Below are 14037 nucleotides of genomic sequence, written 5' to 3'. Positions count from 1 at the left end.
TGCCTTTGCTCGCGCTTGTCGTCTGCCTTGCTGATTAGCATGATGCATGTGACGTGGGATTGGACTAACGGTGATCTTTTCTCGGGTTTTTAGTGGAAGAGAGCTTTTACTGCCTCTTGTCCCCAGCCCCGGCCATGTCCCTAATTTAGTCAGGATCGTCCTTCCCGCATTGGTTTTTAGAAGGCGTTCTTTTTGGCTTTCCAAGAGGGCTTCTTGGAGCTCGGTAAAAGTGTTGTGCAGACCAAGCTCTAGGAGTCGTTCTGTAGAAGTGGCTATTGGAAGATTGAGGGCAGTTTTGTAAGCCCCTCTTATGATTGTATCGATAGCTCTGGTTTCCACAGTGCCCAGTTTTTGGTAAGGGAGGCCGTATGTTATCCTGCTCAGAACTAGGGCCTGGACGAGTCTAAGGGTGTCCTCTTCTCTCATACCCTTGCGGTGCCAGGTAATGCGGCGGATCATTCTTGAGATTTGATTAACTGTTGTTTTGATGGTTCTGATCATATGGTCGGATCTGAGGTTACTTTGAAGGCAGAGCCCCAGTATCCGGATCTTGTCCACTTCATTAATCTTGCGTCCACCCAGGAAAAGCTCAACTTCTCCTGGGGATGTGTAAGGGAGTTTGTGGAGTCTAATGACCTCAGACTTCTCCGGGGCACACTCCAGACCACTTTCCGCAGCAAATTCTTCAACCCTGTGTATGGCTTCTTGTAGGGCTTCTTATTTTTGGGCTAAGGAGCCGTGTGTGGCCCATAGAGATATATCATCGGCATAGACCGTGTAGCCTATGTCGGGCTGCGTTTGAAGCTTTCTTGCTAGCTTTAGCATGGCAATATTGAAGAGGAGGGGGGATATTATAGCCCCTTGAGGAGTACCCTTGTTAGGCATGGGGAAGGGATGAGAACGGACTTCACCAATGACTATGGTGGCGGTTCTGTTGGAGAGGAATGCCTTGATGTAGTTAAATATCCTCTCTCCACAGTTTAGACCACTCAGCTCCTCTAGGATAGACTGATGGGAGACGTTGTCAAAGGCTCCTTTTAAATCCAGGGCTAACAGAAGGTTTTCTCCGTGGGTGGGTATTGTATTAAGCGCTTCTTCGCTAATCCTTAGGAAGGCATCTTGTGTACAGAGACCTTTTCGGAATCCCACCATAGTGTAGGGGTAGAAGTTGTTATCTTCTATATAGTTCTGGAATCTGGTGTGTATGATTCTTTCATACAGTTTTCCCAGACATGAGGTTAAGGAGATTGGGCGGAGGGACTCTCCTGCCGGGGGTTTCCCGGCCTTTGGAATCATAATGATGTCCGCATGGCGCCACTCAGCTGGAACCTGGCCTTTCTCCCATAACTCCTTGTTATTGTATTTTGTTAGGTCTTTCAGATGGTCGTTGCTGAGGTTTCGAATTATAGCGTTGGTAACCTTGTCTCCGCCCGGTGCTGTGTTCCGCTGAGCTATTCTTGCTGCAGCATAAACTTCAGATACCGTTATGGAGGTGTCTAAGCTTGGATTTTGTTGTCCTTCATAGGTCAGGGTGCATGGAGGGGTGTGGTCTCCTATGTACTTGCGATGCATGGCTGTTATGAGGTCTTGGTCTGTGCCTTGAAACTTATGGGCAACTGTTTGGAGAGTTCGGCTGGTAACTGATTTGGCCTTATTCTGGTCGAGCATGCATCTTAAGATGGTCCATGTCTGGGCTGTGCTTAGAGTGCCTTTCAGGGAAGCACAAAACTCAGACCAGTTTTGTCTACACAGTTGTATAGCATATGCTTGCGCTTGCTGTGTAATCTTAGCAATTCGTAGTTTTAGTTTTCTATTGAGACGCTGCTTTTTCCAGCGTTTAGTGAGGCCTTTTCGAGCCTCCCATAGATGCAATAGGTGGCGATCTACGTCCGGTGCTTCTGCGGTCCGTTGGATGGTTCGAGTGTTGCTTGAGTGGGCATCTTTGATTAGTTGAGTCCACTCTTGAATATTTTTTAATGCCTCCTTCTGGCGGCGGGCAGTCTCTGAATTTTGTCCAGTCCGTGATGTGTACATTTCCCAGAGCTCTTCTGATTCTGACAGTTGGTATAGAGAGACTTATGATGTTGTGGTCGCTGCCCAAGGATTCCCCTAGGTTAGTCCAGGTTGCGTGATTAATGTTCTTAATGAAGGTGAGGTCTGGGCAGGTATCTCGGCTAATACTGTTCCCTGTTCTGGTAGGAGAGGTAATATCAGTGACGAGTTCTAAACCTAGCATTTCCACGGCTTCAAGTAGATTAGCACCTTTTTGAGAGTCGCTTATGTAGCCCCAGGAGCTGTGTCTTGCATTCATGTCTCCCAGAACTACCAAGGGGTTGTCCTGGGCTATTCTGGTGCATTCTGTTAGTATAGGCAGAAAATCTTCCTTCTTGCGGCTTGGAGGGCTGTAGATATTTAGGATAAAGATGCTCTGCTTTCCCCTCTTTTGCGGCAGAACTTCAACTAGGACATGGTTAATATCTATGAAGGGGTTAATATCTATGAGTGGAAGAAAGCTTTGACAGCTAGCCCTGAATATCATGCACTTGAGCCCAGACCACTTAGCTCACAGATTTGCGCGCGTTTAAGCAAGGGTGCTTGCGGCATCCTTCGCGGAAGTTTTTAAGCATGAAATGCTTTTAGCCCCCGTTGTCGGCAGTGTGGTGACGTCACGCCGAGACCGAGAGCCATCATCCGGGCACTGAAATCCACTCATCCGGGCACTGAAATCTACTCATCCGGGCACTGAATTCCAGTCATCCGGGCACTGAATTCCAGTCATCCGGGCACTGAATTCCAGTCATCCGGGCTCTGAATAGAAGGGAAGTTTATTCAACAGTCCAAACAAACAAAACATTGGAAACACACTCATGACTGAGGGCAAAACAAATGTATACAAAGTGGGTGGCCACCCAGAAACACCATGACCTTATTTTAACACACCGTACATATCACAAATTACCGCCTATAGTGCATAGAACGAACATTGGACAAAGAAGAATCAGCCTCCCGTAGCAACGAAGCACGGGGGGGGGGGGGGGGGGCAAGGATCGTTCTCAGGGTGATTGGCCCTTTCAAAATTATACACCACCATCCTCGAACAAACCAGCATAGTCGGTAAAGAGAGGGGGGGGGGGGTCGGCCCGGCTAATACCGCAGCGCCGGCATAACCAGCCGGCCTTCGTGCACGACAAAGAAGCGTGTGTGCCACCGTCGCAGAAACCGCGCCTCCCCATCCGCTGCAAGCCTTTCAGACAGGTATTGCCAGATAAGGAGACGCAGGCTCTGCAAAGCGGGGTACATAGCCGTCGCCGGTTGACGCCGGGCTTCGGCCAGACAGCGGCGACGCCACAAAACAAACATAGCGGACATAAACACTAGTTTGCCAAAATAATCCCGTGGTTGCCGGATGCCTGGCCCGGCACGAACTGAAAACATCCGATACACCTGCCACCACATTATCCGGGCAACACGGCACTCAAAGACAGTGTGTCGCGCTGTCTCTCGCGCTCCACATTGCGCGCACTGGGCGTTGGGCACAAGGCCCCATGATAAGAGGCGTTCGCGCGTGGGGAGGACTCTCCATCTCCTCCTCCACTCAAAGTCGCGGACATGCGGAGGCAGACGACTTGTGCACCACGTGCGCCACTTGCGTACCGCGGTGCGCCGCTGGTCGTCGGCGCCAAGGCGCACGCACGCGATCATCTCGCTCAGCCGAGACGCGGGCGTCTCAGTCAGGTCGACTCCTGGCAAGTCAGTACAAACAGACTGCTTAAAACCAGCAGCCGCTCTATAGAAGCGCAGAGGCCTCTCGGCCTGTGGACCTATATGGCGCTCAGTGGTGAAGAAGCGCCGCACTGTGCTCATCCAATAAAACATGAGCGAACGCCCAAGGTATGCGTCGCTCTCCACCAGCGTGGTTACGAGCTTGGCGCTGAGCGCACGCGCCATGGTGGCTTCACAGGGCAGCCCGAGTCCTCCTCTAGAAGGCTGCAGCTGGCAAAGGCGTCGAGCGACCTGCGCCGTGCCACCGTCCCAGACAAAGGCGCCCACAAGGGACGCGAGCCGACCCGCCGTACGACGCGGCATCACTGCTACGCGGGCCACATAGTGGGCAAAGGCGCACGCGCGGCCCTTGATGACGCTCACCCTGGCCTCCATGGAGAGGCCGAACTGCGCTGCCATCCTTAGCGCGCTCGTCGTGCGCGCAACAACTTCATCCCATGTCCGGGACGACACACCGCTCTGCTCAAAAAGGACTCCTAGCACTCGGACCCTGTCCACGAAAGGAATGGGCACCGGGAGGGGATCGCTGAAGGTCCCAAAACGAAGCGCCCTGCTCTTGCTGGCGTTGAGCTCGGCACCAGACAGCGCCGCGTAAGTAGTAAATACGGCCAGGAATGCCTCAAAACTCCGGGTGTCTCGGGCGAAGATTGAAATATCGTCGGCATAGGCCGAGACGACGATTGTTTCCTGTCCTGTCAATGGAAAGCCGCGGATGCGTTCGTTGGAGGCGACGCTGCGCAGCAGGGGGTCCAAAGACAGGACGAACAGAGCTGGAGAAAGAGGGCATCCCTGGCGCACGCCACGTGTTACGGGGAAAGGAGCGGTGACTGACCCGTTCACCAAGAGTTCGGCCGTGAGGCCCGAGTACAACGATTTGATGCGCTCAATGAACCTGGCAGGCAGCCCAAAGCACCGCAAAACGGAGTATAAGTAGCGATGCGCTACTCTTTCAAAGGCCTTAGCTTGGTCTAAGGAAACAAAAACCCCGCTAGTCCCTTTCGCGTGTGCGTATGCGAACACATCGCGCGTGAGCGTGAGCGACGCAAATACCGAACGGCCAGGAACAGCGCAAGCCTGGAAGGGGCTAACGAGGTTTGGCAAAAGAAGACGCAAGCGAGCGACGAGAATCGAGGCGACCAGTTTGTAGTCAGTATTGAGCAGGGTTATCGGCCGCCACGCCGCCGGGCATGACGACGTTGTTCCCTGCTTTGGTATCAACACGATTCGGCCCGCACCGAAAGACGCTGGCTTAGCTCCTTCCTCGAGGAAGGCGTTCACCAAATGCGTGAGGAAGTCCCCGAGCACATCAAAGAAGGTGTAGTAAAACCCGGAGACTAGACCATCTGGTCCGGGTGCGGAGGCGCGATTCATGTCGCTTAAGACTGCGTAGACCTCCTCCCGTGTGGCGCGAGCGCAAAGAGCCGATTCCGCGTCGTCGGGCGCGTGGGGAAGGGCGGCGCAAAAGGCGTCTACAGCAGCGTCAAACCCATCCCACTCGCACAGGCCTTGCGACGCAAAGAGATGGGCAAAGTGATCACGGAAGACGTGCTCGATGTCTTGGACCTGCTCGGAAATCGTGCCATCTGGCATAGTTACGCTTCCAATACGGGCCGGTCGGTCGCTCTTGTGGCGGCAGCTGTTCGCGTGAAAGAGGTCAGCGCGTTCCTGTGACAGCATGCGGAGATTCGCGGCGGTACAGGAGGCCTGGGATTCCTCATCCAGGATGCGGTGGTACCGGACGCGAAGAGTGTCCAGGTACTCTCGCATCGCAAAGGTGAGCTCACCCCCTTGCTTCACGATACGCATGCGGCGTAGCACGTCGTTGAGCGCCGCAGTCTTCCGCGCGTGCTTTGCTCTGCCAGCCCGAATGAGAACTTCTCGCCATCGTGTTTTCAGGGCGTCCCAAATCAAGGGACTGAACTCAAAGAGGGCAACAGAGTCCACCAAATCTGCACGGATGTCGCGAATGCTCTGGTCGTCCACCAAGAGTGAGATGTCCATTCTCCATGTAGAGAACGTCGCAATTCGGCCCGAAGCGCACCTCAAGGATACCGCGACAGGTAAGTGGTCGCTGAGTGCTCGGGCGCCTGGTGGAAATGGCACTACCTCGCAGGATACTAGTTGCGGCACGAGGGCTGGAGGTAGGTACACCCGGTCGATTCGACTGGCGCTACGGCCCCTAGCACGTGTGGCACGAAAAGGTTCCCGTGCAGTTCGACCCACGCGTCCGTAAGGTGCAGCTGGCGAACCAGTTTGCCTAGTTCCTTGGCGTAATAATTGGACGCACCTTGACCGGGGCCCTGAATGTCACGCCACGAGTCTAGGACGCAATTAAAATCCCCCAGCAGGACATATGACACGGATTCAAGCAGGTGGGATGTAAGAGAGCGGAAAAACTCGCCTGTCAGAGATCGCGTGACGGGCGCGTACAGGTTTACAAAGCGAGTCCTCCGCCCGTCGAGGAAAATATCCACCACCAGTACTCGACCATCGTAACCAAAGGTACAATGCGCACCTGCGCGGAAAGCCGGCGTGAGGAAAACAACGCCCACACCGCAAGACCGTGAGTCCGTCAAGGAAAAAAAAGCATCGACATGAAAGCGTGAACGGGAAGAAATAACGTCTGCAGGGGTGCGAAAATTACACTCCTGCAAAAACAAAACATCAATTTGGTACGAACGCGCAAGGTGAAGCACCTCCCGTTGCTTATCGGGAGAGCGAAAACCCTGCGCGTTAAAGGAGGCGAAACGAAAAACAGCCATCATGAAAATAAAGGAAGCAATGTAACAAAAATAAACAACGAAACAAGTAAACAAAACAAAACGCTGACGGACTCACAGTACAGTTCTGCGGATAGAGTCTGCGAGTGCGTTGATACACCGGCGCTGGGGGGGCGTCGAGGCGCTTGGGAGGCGTCCCGGGTCCCTGCTGGCGTCCTGGCTGGCGGCCCCGCGGCGGCGGGACGACGATGCCAAGCGGTGCTAATGGTTGCGCGGTGGAAAGGTCCGGCCGATGCGCGCGGCTGCGCCAGCAACACACAGTCACACACGCACCAACACACTCCACCGCGCAAACACCGTCCATCGTTCGCCAAACGCGCCGACGGAGCCAGCGCGCCGAAAAGATAACGGCGCCGTAGAGCGTCGAAAGAACGGCGCTCGGGCGGCCGCCGAGCAGGGAGGGGAGGAGGAAAAGGCCCAGCAGGGCCTGAAGTCCGGCGAGGAGGCGCCATGGCGGAAACTATTCGTTTCCCTCGACGTCCATGTGGACGCCGTCGCCGTCGTCGTCTGCCGTCCTCGGTTTCTTCTTCGGCGCCTGGGTGGCCGAAGAGCAGGTCGCGCCGCCGTCCGACGACGAGGAGAGCTGGCGCTTGGGGTCGTCGAGCTCGAGAGCCTTGCGCGCCCCCCGCACCAACTTAGCTGCGCACGGGCCCTGCGGCGGCAGGGCGACCGGGATGTGCGGCGGCTTCGGTCGCGACTCGCTTGAGCCGTCGCTGCTCGGGGCGTCCTTCACGGGTGTGTGCAGGGCGTCACTGGGGGAGGGCGAGCCAGGCGACGTGGTGTCCGTGCCCGTGCCCTCGTGCTGCGCCGCCGTGGGCGCGTCAAGCAGCGAAACCTCCAAACTCGGAGGTTCCACAAAAGAGGACTCGCCCTACGAGTCGTCAGACTCGGACGAGGTCGATTCCGCGACGTCGGAGTTGCCCGTGGACAGCTCCGTCGCGGATTGGCCGGACGAGGTGCCCGCCGTCTCCGTGCCCGCCTGGTCGTCATCGGGCTTGGTCGCGACGTCGTCCCGCACGTCAGCCCCCTCGAGAGGGCTCGCCGCCGCCTCCTGTGCCGCGCCGCTCGAACCGGCGCCAGCCCCCTCAGGTGTCGCCTTCGGCCCGGGTTGCACACCAGGCTCCTGGGAAGGTCTGGCTGCCGCAGCAGCCGCGGCCGCCGCGTAGGACCGCGGCACGACGCAGTCGGAGGACGGGTGGTCGCCTCCGCACCTCTTGCATACCGGCTTGCAGTTGGCGCCGATGTGTCCGTACGCGCCGCACCGGCCGCAGCGCACCGCCTTACACGTAGCGCCGAAGTGGCCCTCGGCGCCGCACCGGGAACAGACGCGTTTCATGCCTCGGTATTCAATCATGGCCCGAACACCGGCCACCGTCAGGAAGTTCGGCGGAGCCCGGGTCATCTCGAGCTTCACCAGGCGCGTCCCGTTCCCGATGCGGTTCCTGGACTGGAAGGCGACCTCGGTGATGGCGCGCACCTTCCCGTACGGTTGGAACGCCGCGGCGAGGTCCTCGTCGCTGACGCACGGGGGGAGACGGAAAACCGTCGCGTGCACCACTGGAACCCCCATCTGCTCCAGTGGCACCTCCTTTCCGGCGATGAGCAGCGAGCCCAACGCCACCATTTTCGCTGCCTGCGCCAAGGAAGCCACGGCCGCCAGGAAACGTAAACCACCAACGTTCTGCAAATATGTCAGCCCCCCGACTCCGAGCACCTCCGCGAGCAGGTCGATGAGCCGATCGGCCGGAACAGGTTCCGGCACAGTAAACAAAAAGCATTGCGCCTTTGTGGGGCGCACTGCAGGGCAGGGTCTCTCCATCGCGACGGGGCCCGGGTCACCACGGCAGGAGCGCGGCGCCGGGTAGCAGGACGGCAGGCAGGACCTCCGGGACGCTGGATCCGGGGGCCCGCCTGGACAGGAAAAGCTCGATGATCCGCTGGCTCGACGGGCAGCGTAACGGCATCCGGGCACCGTACGAGACTTAACGAGATTTAACGAGACTCTCTAAGCCCTCCTACGCGACCGGCATACAAGCGCCGGTTGGTCTCCAAAGGAGTCACAAAAAATAACTGCTGCCAGTGCCTTCTCAATGTTTATCAAGATATCAGTCGCTGTGCGTTTGATAATGCACGGAATTATAACTTCCGATTACTAATAACGCGTGCAAAAAGCACATAAATGCCACGATACACTTCGTTGTCATAAGTGATCTCTTAGGGGCTTCGCGCATCGAAGCAAAGCCCCGCAGGCGCACAGGGGCCCGGGGAAGAAGCGCTGCGTTGAAAGGGCAAGGCATCGCGCCGAACGGGTGGTGGCGTTCCTCCCTTCCATTACGGTGCGGTTCGGGTGTCCACCGAGATGGCAGAGAATTACTGCGCCATTTCCTTTCCTCAAAAAACCTTGCGTTCAAATGGCAAAGCATCGCGCTGAGCGGGTGGTGGCGTTCCTCCCTTCCTGTACGGTGCGGGTGTCCACCGAGATGACATTAGGCCCGTAAACATTTCATGCTTACTCTACTCTCGGTTACGGGAGAGGCAGAGATTTTTTTTTTTACGATAAAGGAAATAGAGAAAACTGCACAGCATACACTTGAGAATGGCCAAATGGTCGGGGATCTTTTCTGGGAGGTTTTAGATAACCTGGAGGAATCGGGTGTCCCTCCATTGGGGTGCTCCGATCACTACGAAGAGGTGAGAGCCAGAGTTGTGAACTTTTATGTTGTGATGCGAATGCATTTCTATTGCAGAAAAAAGAACCGCGACGCGGAGCTTACAGAAAAAGTCAGAGTTGCAAGGAAAAAGGCCAAGTTACTTTGATCGATTTCATTTCCTCCTGCTGTGCAGGTTTGATCATCAATTTTGGTTTTAACTATTAGTTATTTCTGTGTATAGATTGTCTTGCATATGCGAATTATATTGCTTAAATGCTTCTGTCACATGTGCAATCATGGCATAATACATGCCCTACATATATGCACTTTGCGATGTTTATATGTAGATAAGCATGTAACAAATTGTTAGATTCTGCTGCGTAATCAAATATTTACCGAAGAGGAAGTAGCAATGTCATTTGCGTTGCTGTCGATTCTTGTAAATTTTTGTACACGTTGATGAAGTTCTCGAAGTTGGTTGGTGCATCTCATTTATTTTCGCATATGCCACCAGTATCTTTGACAATACTGCATTTTTGCTTGTTTTTCGTTGTTGCGTTCATGAATTCCTGATATTAACTTCTCTGAAAGTAGTGCCCTTCCAACACATATATATGCCTTCAATATCGTGTGTCTACCATTGCTGTCCAGTGCTAGTTTGCGAATGCATTAATTTCCCCTACAGGCAATAAAAGTGTTTTTTTTTCGAGGAGGGGGACGTGGAGGAGATAGATGACATTTCTCAAGGTCGTAAAGCGAATCGAAGGACGACTTCCTGTCATTACGTGCAATAAATTTATTTTTCTTCTTCAAGAGGCTCGCTCTTGCTCTATTTTCACTGTGCGTGCGTTCCTTCCCACTGATTTCTCTTGCAGTCAGTTCATTAAAGAACTCCGCCTACACGACGTTCAGAAAACATAATAGTAAAACTTTTTTGACAATGATATCAGAGGTAGTGCAGCTGAGTCAAAAGCAGGACACTAAGAGAAACGCTTTTATTATAAGACGACGGAGGCCGTTTGCTTGTGTTCTGTGTTCACTGTCTCGTTTCACGCGAGTAGCAGACTTCAAGCACTCAGTGAATAGACTGCACAGGCTAAGCTGCAGCTTTCTGCACGCAATGCAGGCAATCTGCTCTGTACCGCAGCAAACATGACATTCACTACGGTCCCTCCTAAGGTAGAGTGCACGCACGCACTGAAACTTTGTCCGATCTGTTTACATTATAGGAACTATGCACTACGGTACGCGGAACAAAACACAAGCCATTGAGCAAAGCAAGAAACAATGCTCGCGAGCGTGTTGACAGCGTTTTTTCACGTTTTTCACAACATTAACAGCCTAATTTCGCATCACACAAACGTGTTCTCCACGATCACACGCAGCTTCGAAGCAAAAGCTGCCGTGATGGAAGTATTATTTTACTGCAGCCACGTAGAGCACGAACGCAGCCCGCCAAAACCTCATATATGCCGGCCGCTCCACGCTTCCGCGCTGCGTGTAGCAGACGACGCGCCCGGCAGGGAGCAAGACTCGACTGCAGCGCCGTTAGTTCTCGTGACCGCCGCTTGGGACACTCTCCTCCGATGGGCGGTATGGGGAGCTGTGAAACTGAGTTGGTTCTAGTAACGTTGTGTCGGACCTCAGCCAGCACCTAGCAAATAACGCGTGTTGCGGAAATAAACGCGCCCCGTAAAATGCTTCTGTTAGCTAAACGGGCGCATTGTTCGAGCTCAAATTTCGCATAGTAATGGCATTTGGTCGGCAGAATTGTTTAATACCACGTTTGCTTGGGTTAATTACTTAATACGAACAGAATAAGCCGGATGTTCACATCGTCTGCGGCGACGACGAAGGAAATTAAGCTGCTCTGTCAGCTATCGCACCGGTGGCGCTATCTCGTTTGTTGGTCTTGAAGAATCAGCAAAGGAGGGGGTTCGGGGGTTTGAAGACGCTCTTTCAACTGGTTTTTAAGCGAAGCATATTACTAGAGCTACACTACAGCCCGTCGAGCGCGGCGGTGGAGCTACCATTGACTACGTGACCACGGGACGTTTAGCGTGACCACGTGACACCACGTGACAACATGACGTCACAGCAGAGGAGAGATGGGCTGCCGGCTCGCGCGGTCGGCCACGGCGGTGGAGGCTCCACATCAGAGGCGCTGCAGCTTACCACGTGACGCTACAGCAGCGGTATAAAGCTGAGCTTGCCTCGCTCTCCGGGCACTTACGAGGCGGCCAGGTGTTGGGATGCCGCCTAGAAGCAGGGCTGATTTGAACGAGAAGCGAAAGCTTCAGCGTGCCGCAGAGACCGATGAAGAGCGGGATGAACGTCTGTCTAAGCGGCGTGCTCAATATGCGGCTCGGCGACAATGTTCTACAACTGAAGAACAAAGCGAGGAACTTTACCAAGCCTAGCCATCAATATGCTTCGCATCTGACTAGGCTTAACCTTAGTTAAGCCTCAGCCATTTTTTAATGGTCACAGAAAACTTAGCTTGGCAAAAATGAAGTTTTCAGCAAGGTAAATTTTTTGTGAGCATTAAAAAACCAGTTGAAAGAGCGTCTTCAAACCACCCGAACCTCGCTCTATTGCTGATTGTTCACGACCAACAAACGAGATGGCGCCACCGGTGCGATAGCTGACAGAGCAGCTTAATTTCCTTTGTCGTCGCTGCAGACGATGTGAATATCCGACTTATTCTGATCGAATCAGGTAAGTAGCCCAAGCAAACGTGGTATTAAACAATTCTGCCGACCAAATGCCATTTCTATGCGAAATATGAGCCCGAACAATGCGCCCGTTTAGCTGAAGGAAGCATTTTACGGGGCGCGTTTATTTCCGCAACACGCATTCTCAAACAGCTCTTTGAAAACTTTGAAGTGTGAACAGCCAGGTTATCCACACAGGTGTGAGGGCGAGATAAAAGTAAGTTTGAGCGGATAAGTTTGAGCGGATAAAAGGACCGCGACTGGCACAGGGCACGCTTGATAGATCAGCGCTCGTATTGTATTATTGCATCTGTTTTCTTCTTATTTGAGATGCCCCGCCGCGGTGGCTCAGTGGTTACGGCGCTCGGCTGCTGTCCCGAAAGACGCGGGTTCGATCCCGGCCGCGGCGGCTAGAATTTCTTTGGAGGAGAAATTCTAGAGGCCCGTGTACTACTGTGCGATGTCAGTGCACGTTAAAGAACCCCAGGTGGTCCAAATTCCCGGAGCCCTTCACTACGGCGTCTCTCATAGCCTAGTCGCTTTGGGACGTTAAACCCCATGAACCGAACCTGTTTCAGAGCAACGCGCTAAAGCTGTGTGCAGTCTTGTCAGCATGTAATTTTTTTTTACAAGACTACAGCAACCGCACGCACCATTACGTTGTTAAAATATCATGTAGAGAGATTGTTCTTACTACGCGAGGTTGGTGACGCAGTGACGCTTGTTCACGAGTAACTCTCAGCTGTTTCTCTGTTACTCCCTGAGCAGTACCAAAAAATCGCGGTTCAGCAATAGTTTTTTACGTCTATGTGAAGTTTCTTCTCGACAGCGTGAAAAATGTGACGTCGTCGGTGCTGATGAGAGGTTTTCATCCGAAGAGCATAAATGATTTTGTGGCGGGACAGATATCATGTGTAACGAGAAATCAAAGGGCGGCTATTACGACGCAGAAATCCTTCAGATGACAAGTAAGAACACCTTTATTATTGTCTGAGTACTTTTGTAATTTCTACTTTGCGGTAGCTGTAGCTACGCATGTTTTGTCAGTTCCTTTAATGTACACGTAGAGCATTGGCTGATATTGAAACCTCCTTCATTCAGCCTCTATGTATGTACTACCGCCGTGAGCACGCTTAACACGAGCGCTCGAGCGATTGTCTTTCACTGACATTAGTGCCGCTGGGCGTCGGCCGCTGCGTCTGAGACAAAATTAAAGTGCAAGCAGGGCACGAGCTGTCTCCAACCTCCGCAAACATACCGTGCAGCGTGGTGTCGGACTCAGCGCCCATCGCTCAGAGGCTGTAATATCAGCGCAGGATGCGCAATCGAGCGTTCCTCTTAAGTGTGCTGACGGCGGTAGAGCACTTGAATTTGCTTGTCAGGGCTATAGGAATGTGTTCTTGAGCTTTTCGTAACGCGCACCGCTGTTGTGCAGTTCTGACGTTCAACTTACAGCTTTGCGAATTCCGTCCTGCTTGCAGCATGTTGCATGTTGATGGATGTAACGAAATTAATCTGGCAGTGTCCGGTAGATGGTAGAGTCGCCCGGCTGAAATTCTCCCGGCACCTCCATCAACTGGGCTCCGTGAATGCGTTTGTTTTTTGTTTTTGTTTTTTTTTTTCACTGGCGGCACTCTAGGCACCCTTCAATTGTAGTATTAAACTGTCTTATGTACAAGTGATGAGTGGCTGGTCTTCCCAGGGTGAACCCTTTGCGTTTGGGGGGGGGGGGGGGGGTTGTGTGTATCACGTGGGACTAGTTCGGAAGCATAAAATGTATAGTTCACTGCTCTCGGTTCAAGCTCAGTTAATGACTACGTCCTAGCTACGTGTATCGAATATTAAACTGAGAAGGCCTCCGTAGCCGAGGAAGCTGCCAAATGTGACAGAGGCTCTCACGCCACACTAGGTAGGAAGTGTCGAGTCTGCATTGTTTCTTGAAAACTTGGTATGGATGCGAAATTCTAGAGGCCCCGTGTACTGTGCGGTCAGTGCACATTAAAGGATGCAACGAATTTAAAGTCGCTTGCAAATGTTTTCAGTGCTTAGAAATGATGCTAAGAAGCATTTACACCAAGTATGAGTCTTCTGAGCTGAGCCGGCAATTTA

General features: G+C 53.3%; 1 protein-coding gene and 1 pseudogene across 1 annotated transcript; both read right to left on the bottom strand.

Annotated features, from left to right (window-relative positions):
- Positions 1-5576: 5576 nt before the first annotated feature.
- On the bottom strand, positions 5577-6548 carry LOC149356631 (uncharacterized; annotated as a pseudogene).
- Positions 6549-7069: 521 nt separating this feature from the next.
- LOC149356630 (uncharacterized) lies at positions 7070-8171 on the bottom strand. The gene has a single exon (XM_089584271.1). It carries the CDS (start codon positions 8131-8133, stop codon positions 7435-7437), a length of 699 nt encoding a protein of 232 aa, XP_089440397.1. The 5' UTR covers positions 8134-8171; the 3' UTR covers positions 7070-7434.
- Between the last annotated feature and the right edge of the window lie 5866 nt (positions 8172-14037).

The sequence above is a fragment of the Amblyomma mixtum genome, chromosome 3 (genome assembly GCF_055824585.1).
Source record: "Amblyomma mixtum isolate Tamu chromosome 3, ASM5582458v1, whole genome shotgun sequence".
In the NCBI taxonomy this organism is placed as follows: domain Eukaryota; kingdom Metazoa; phylum Arthropoda; class Arachnida; order Ixodida; family Ixodidae; genus Amblyomma; species Amblyomma mixtum.
Note: the sequence above shows the minus strand (reverse complement) of the source record. Positions and strands in the feature narration are given on the sequence as shown.

Excerpts from the sequence above, each read along its gene's own strand:
- LOC149356630 (XM_089584271.1), bottom strand. The coding sequence starts at position 8,133 with ATGGGGGTTCCAGTGGTGCACGCGACGGTTTTCCGTCTCCCCCCGTGC.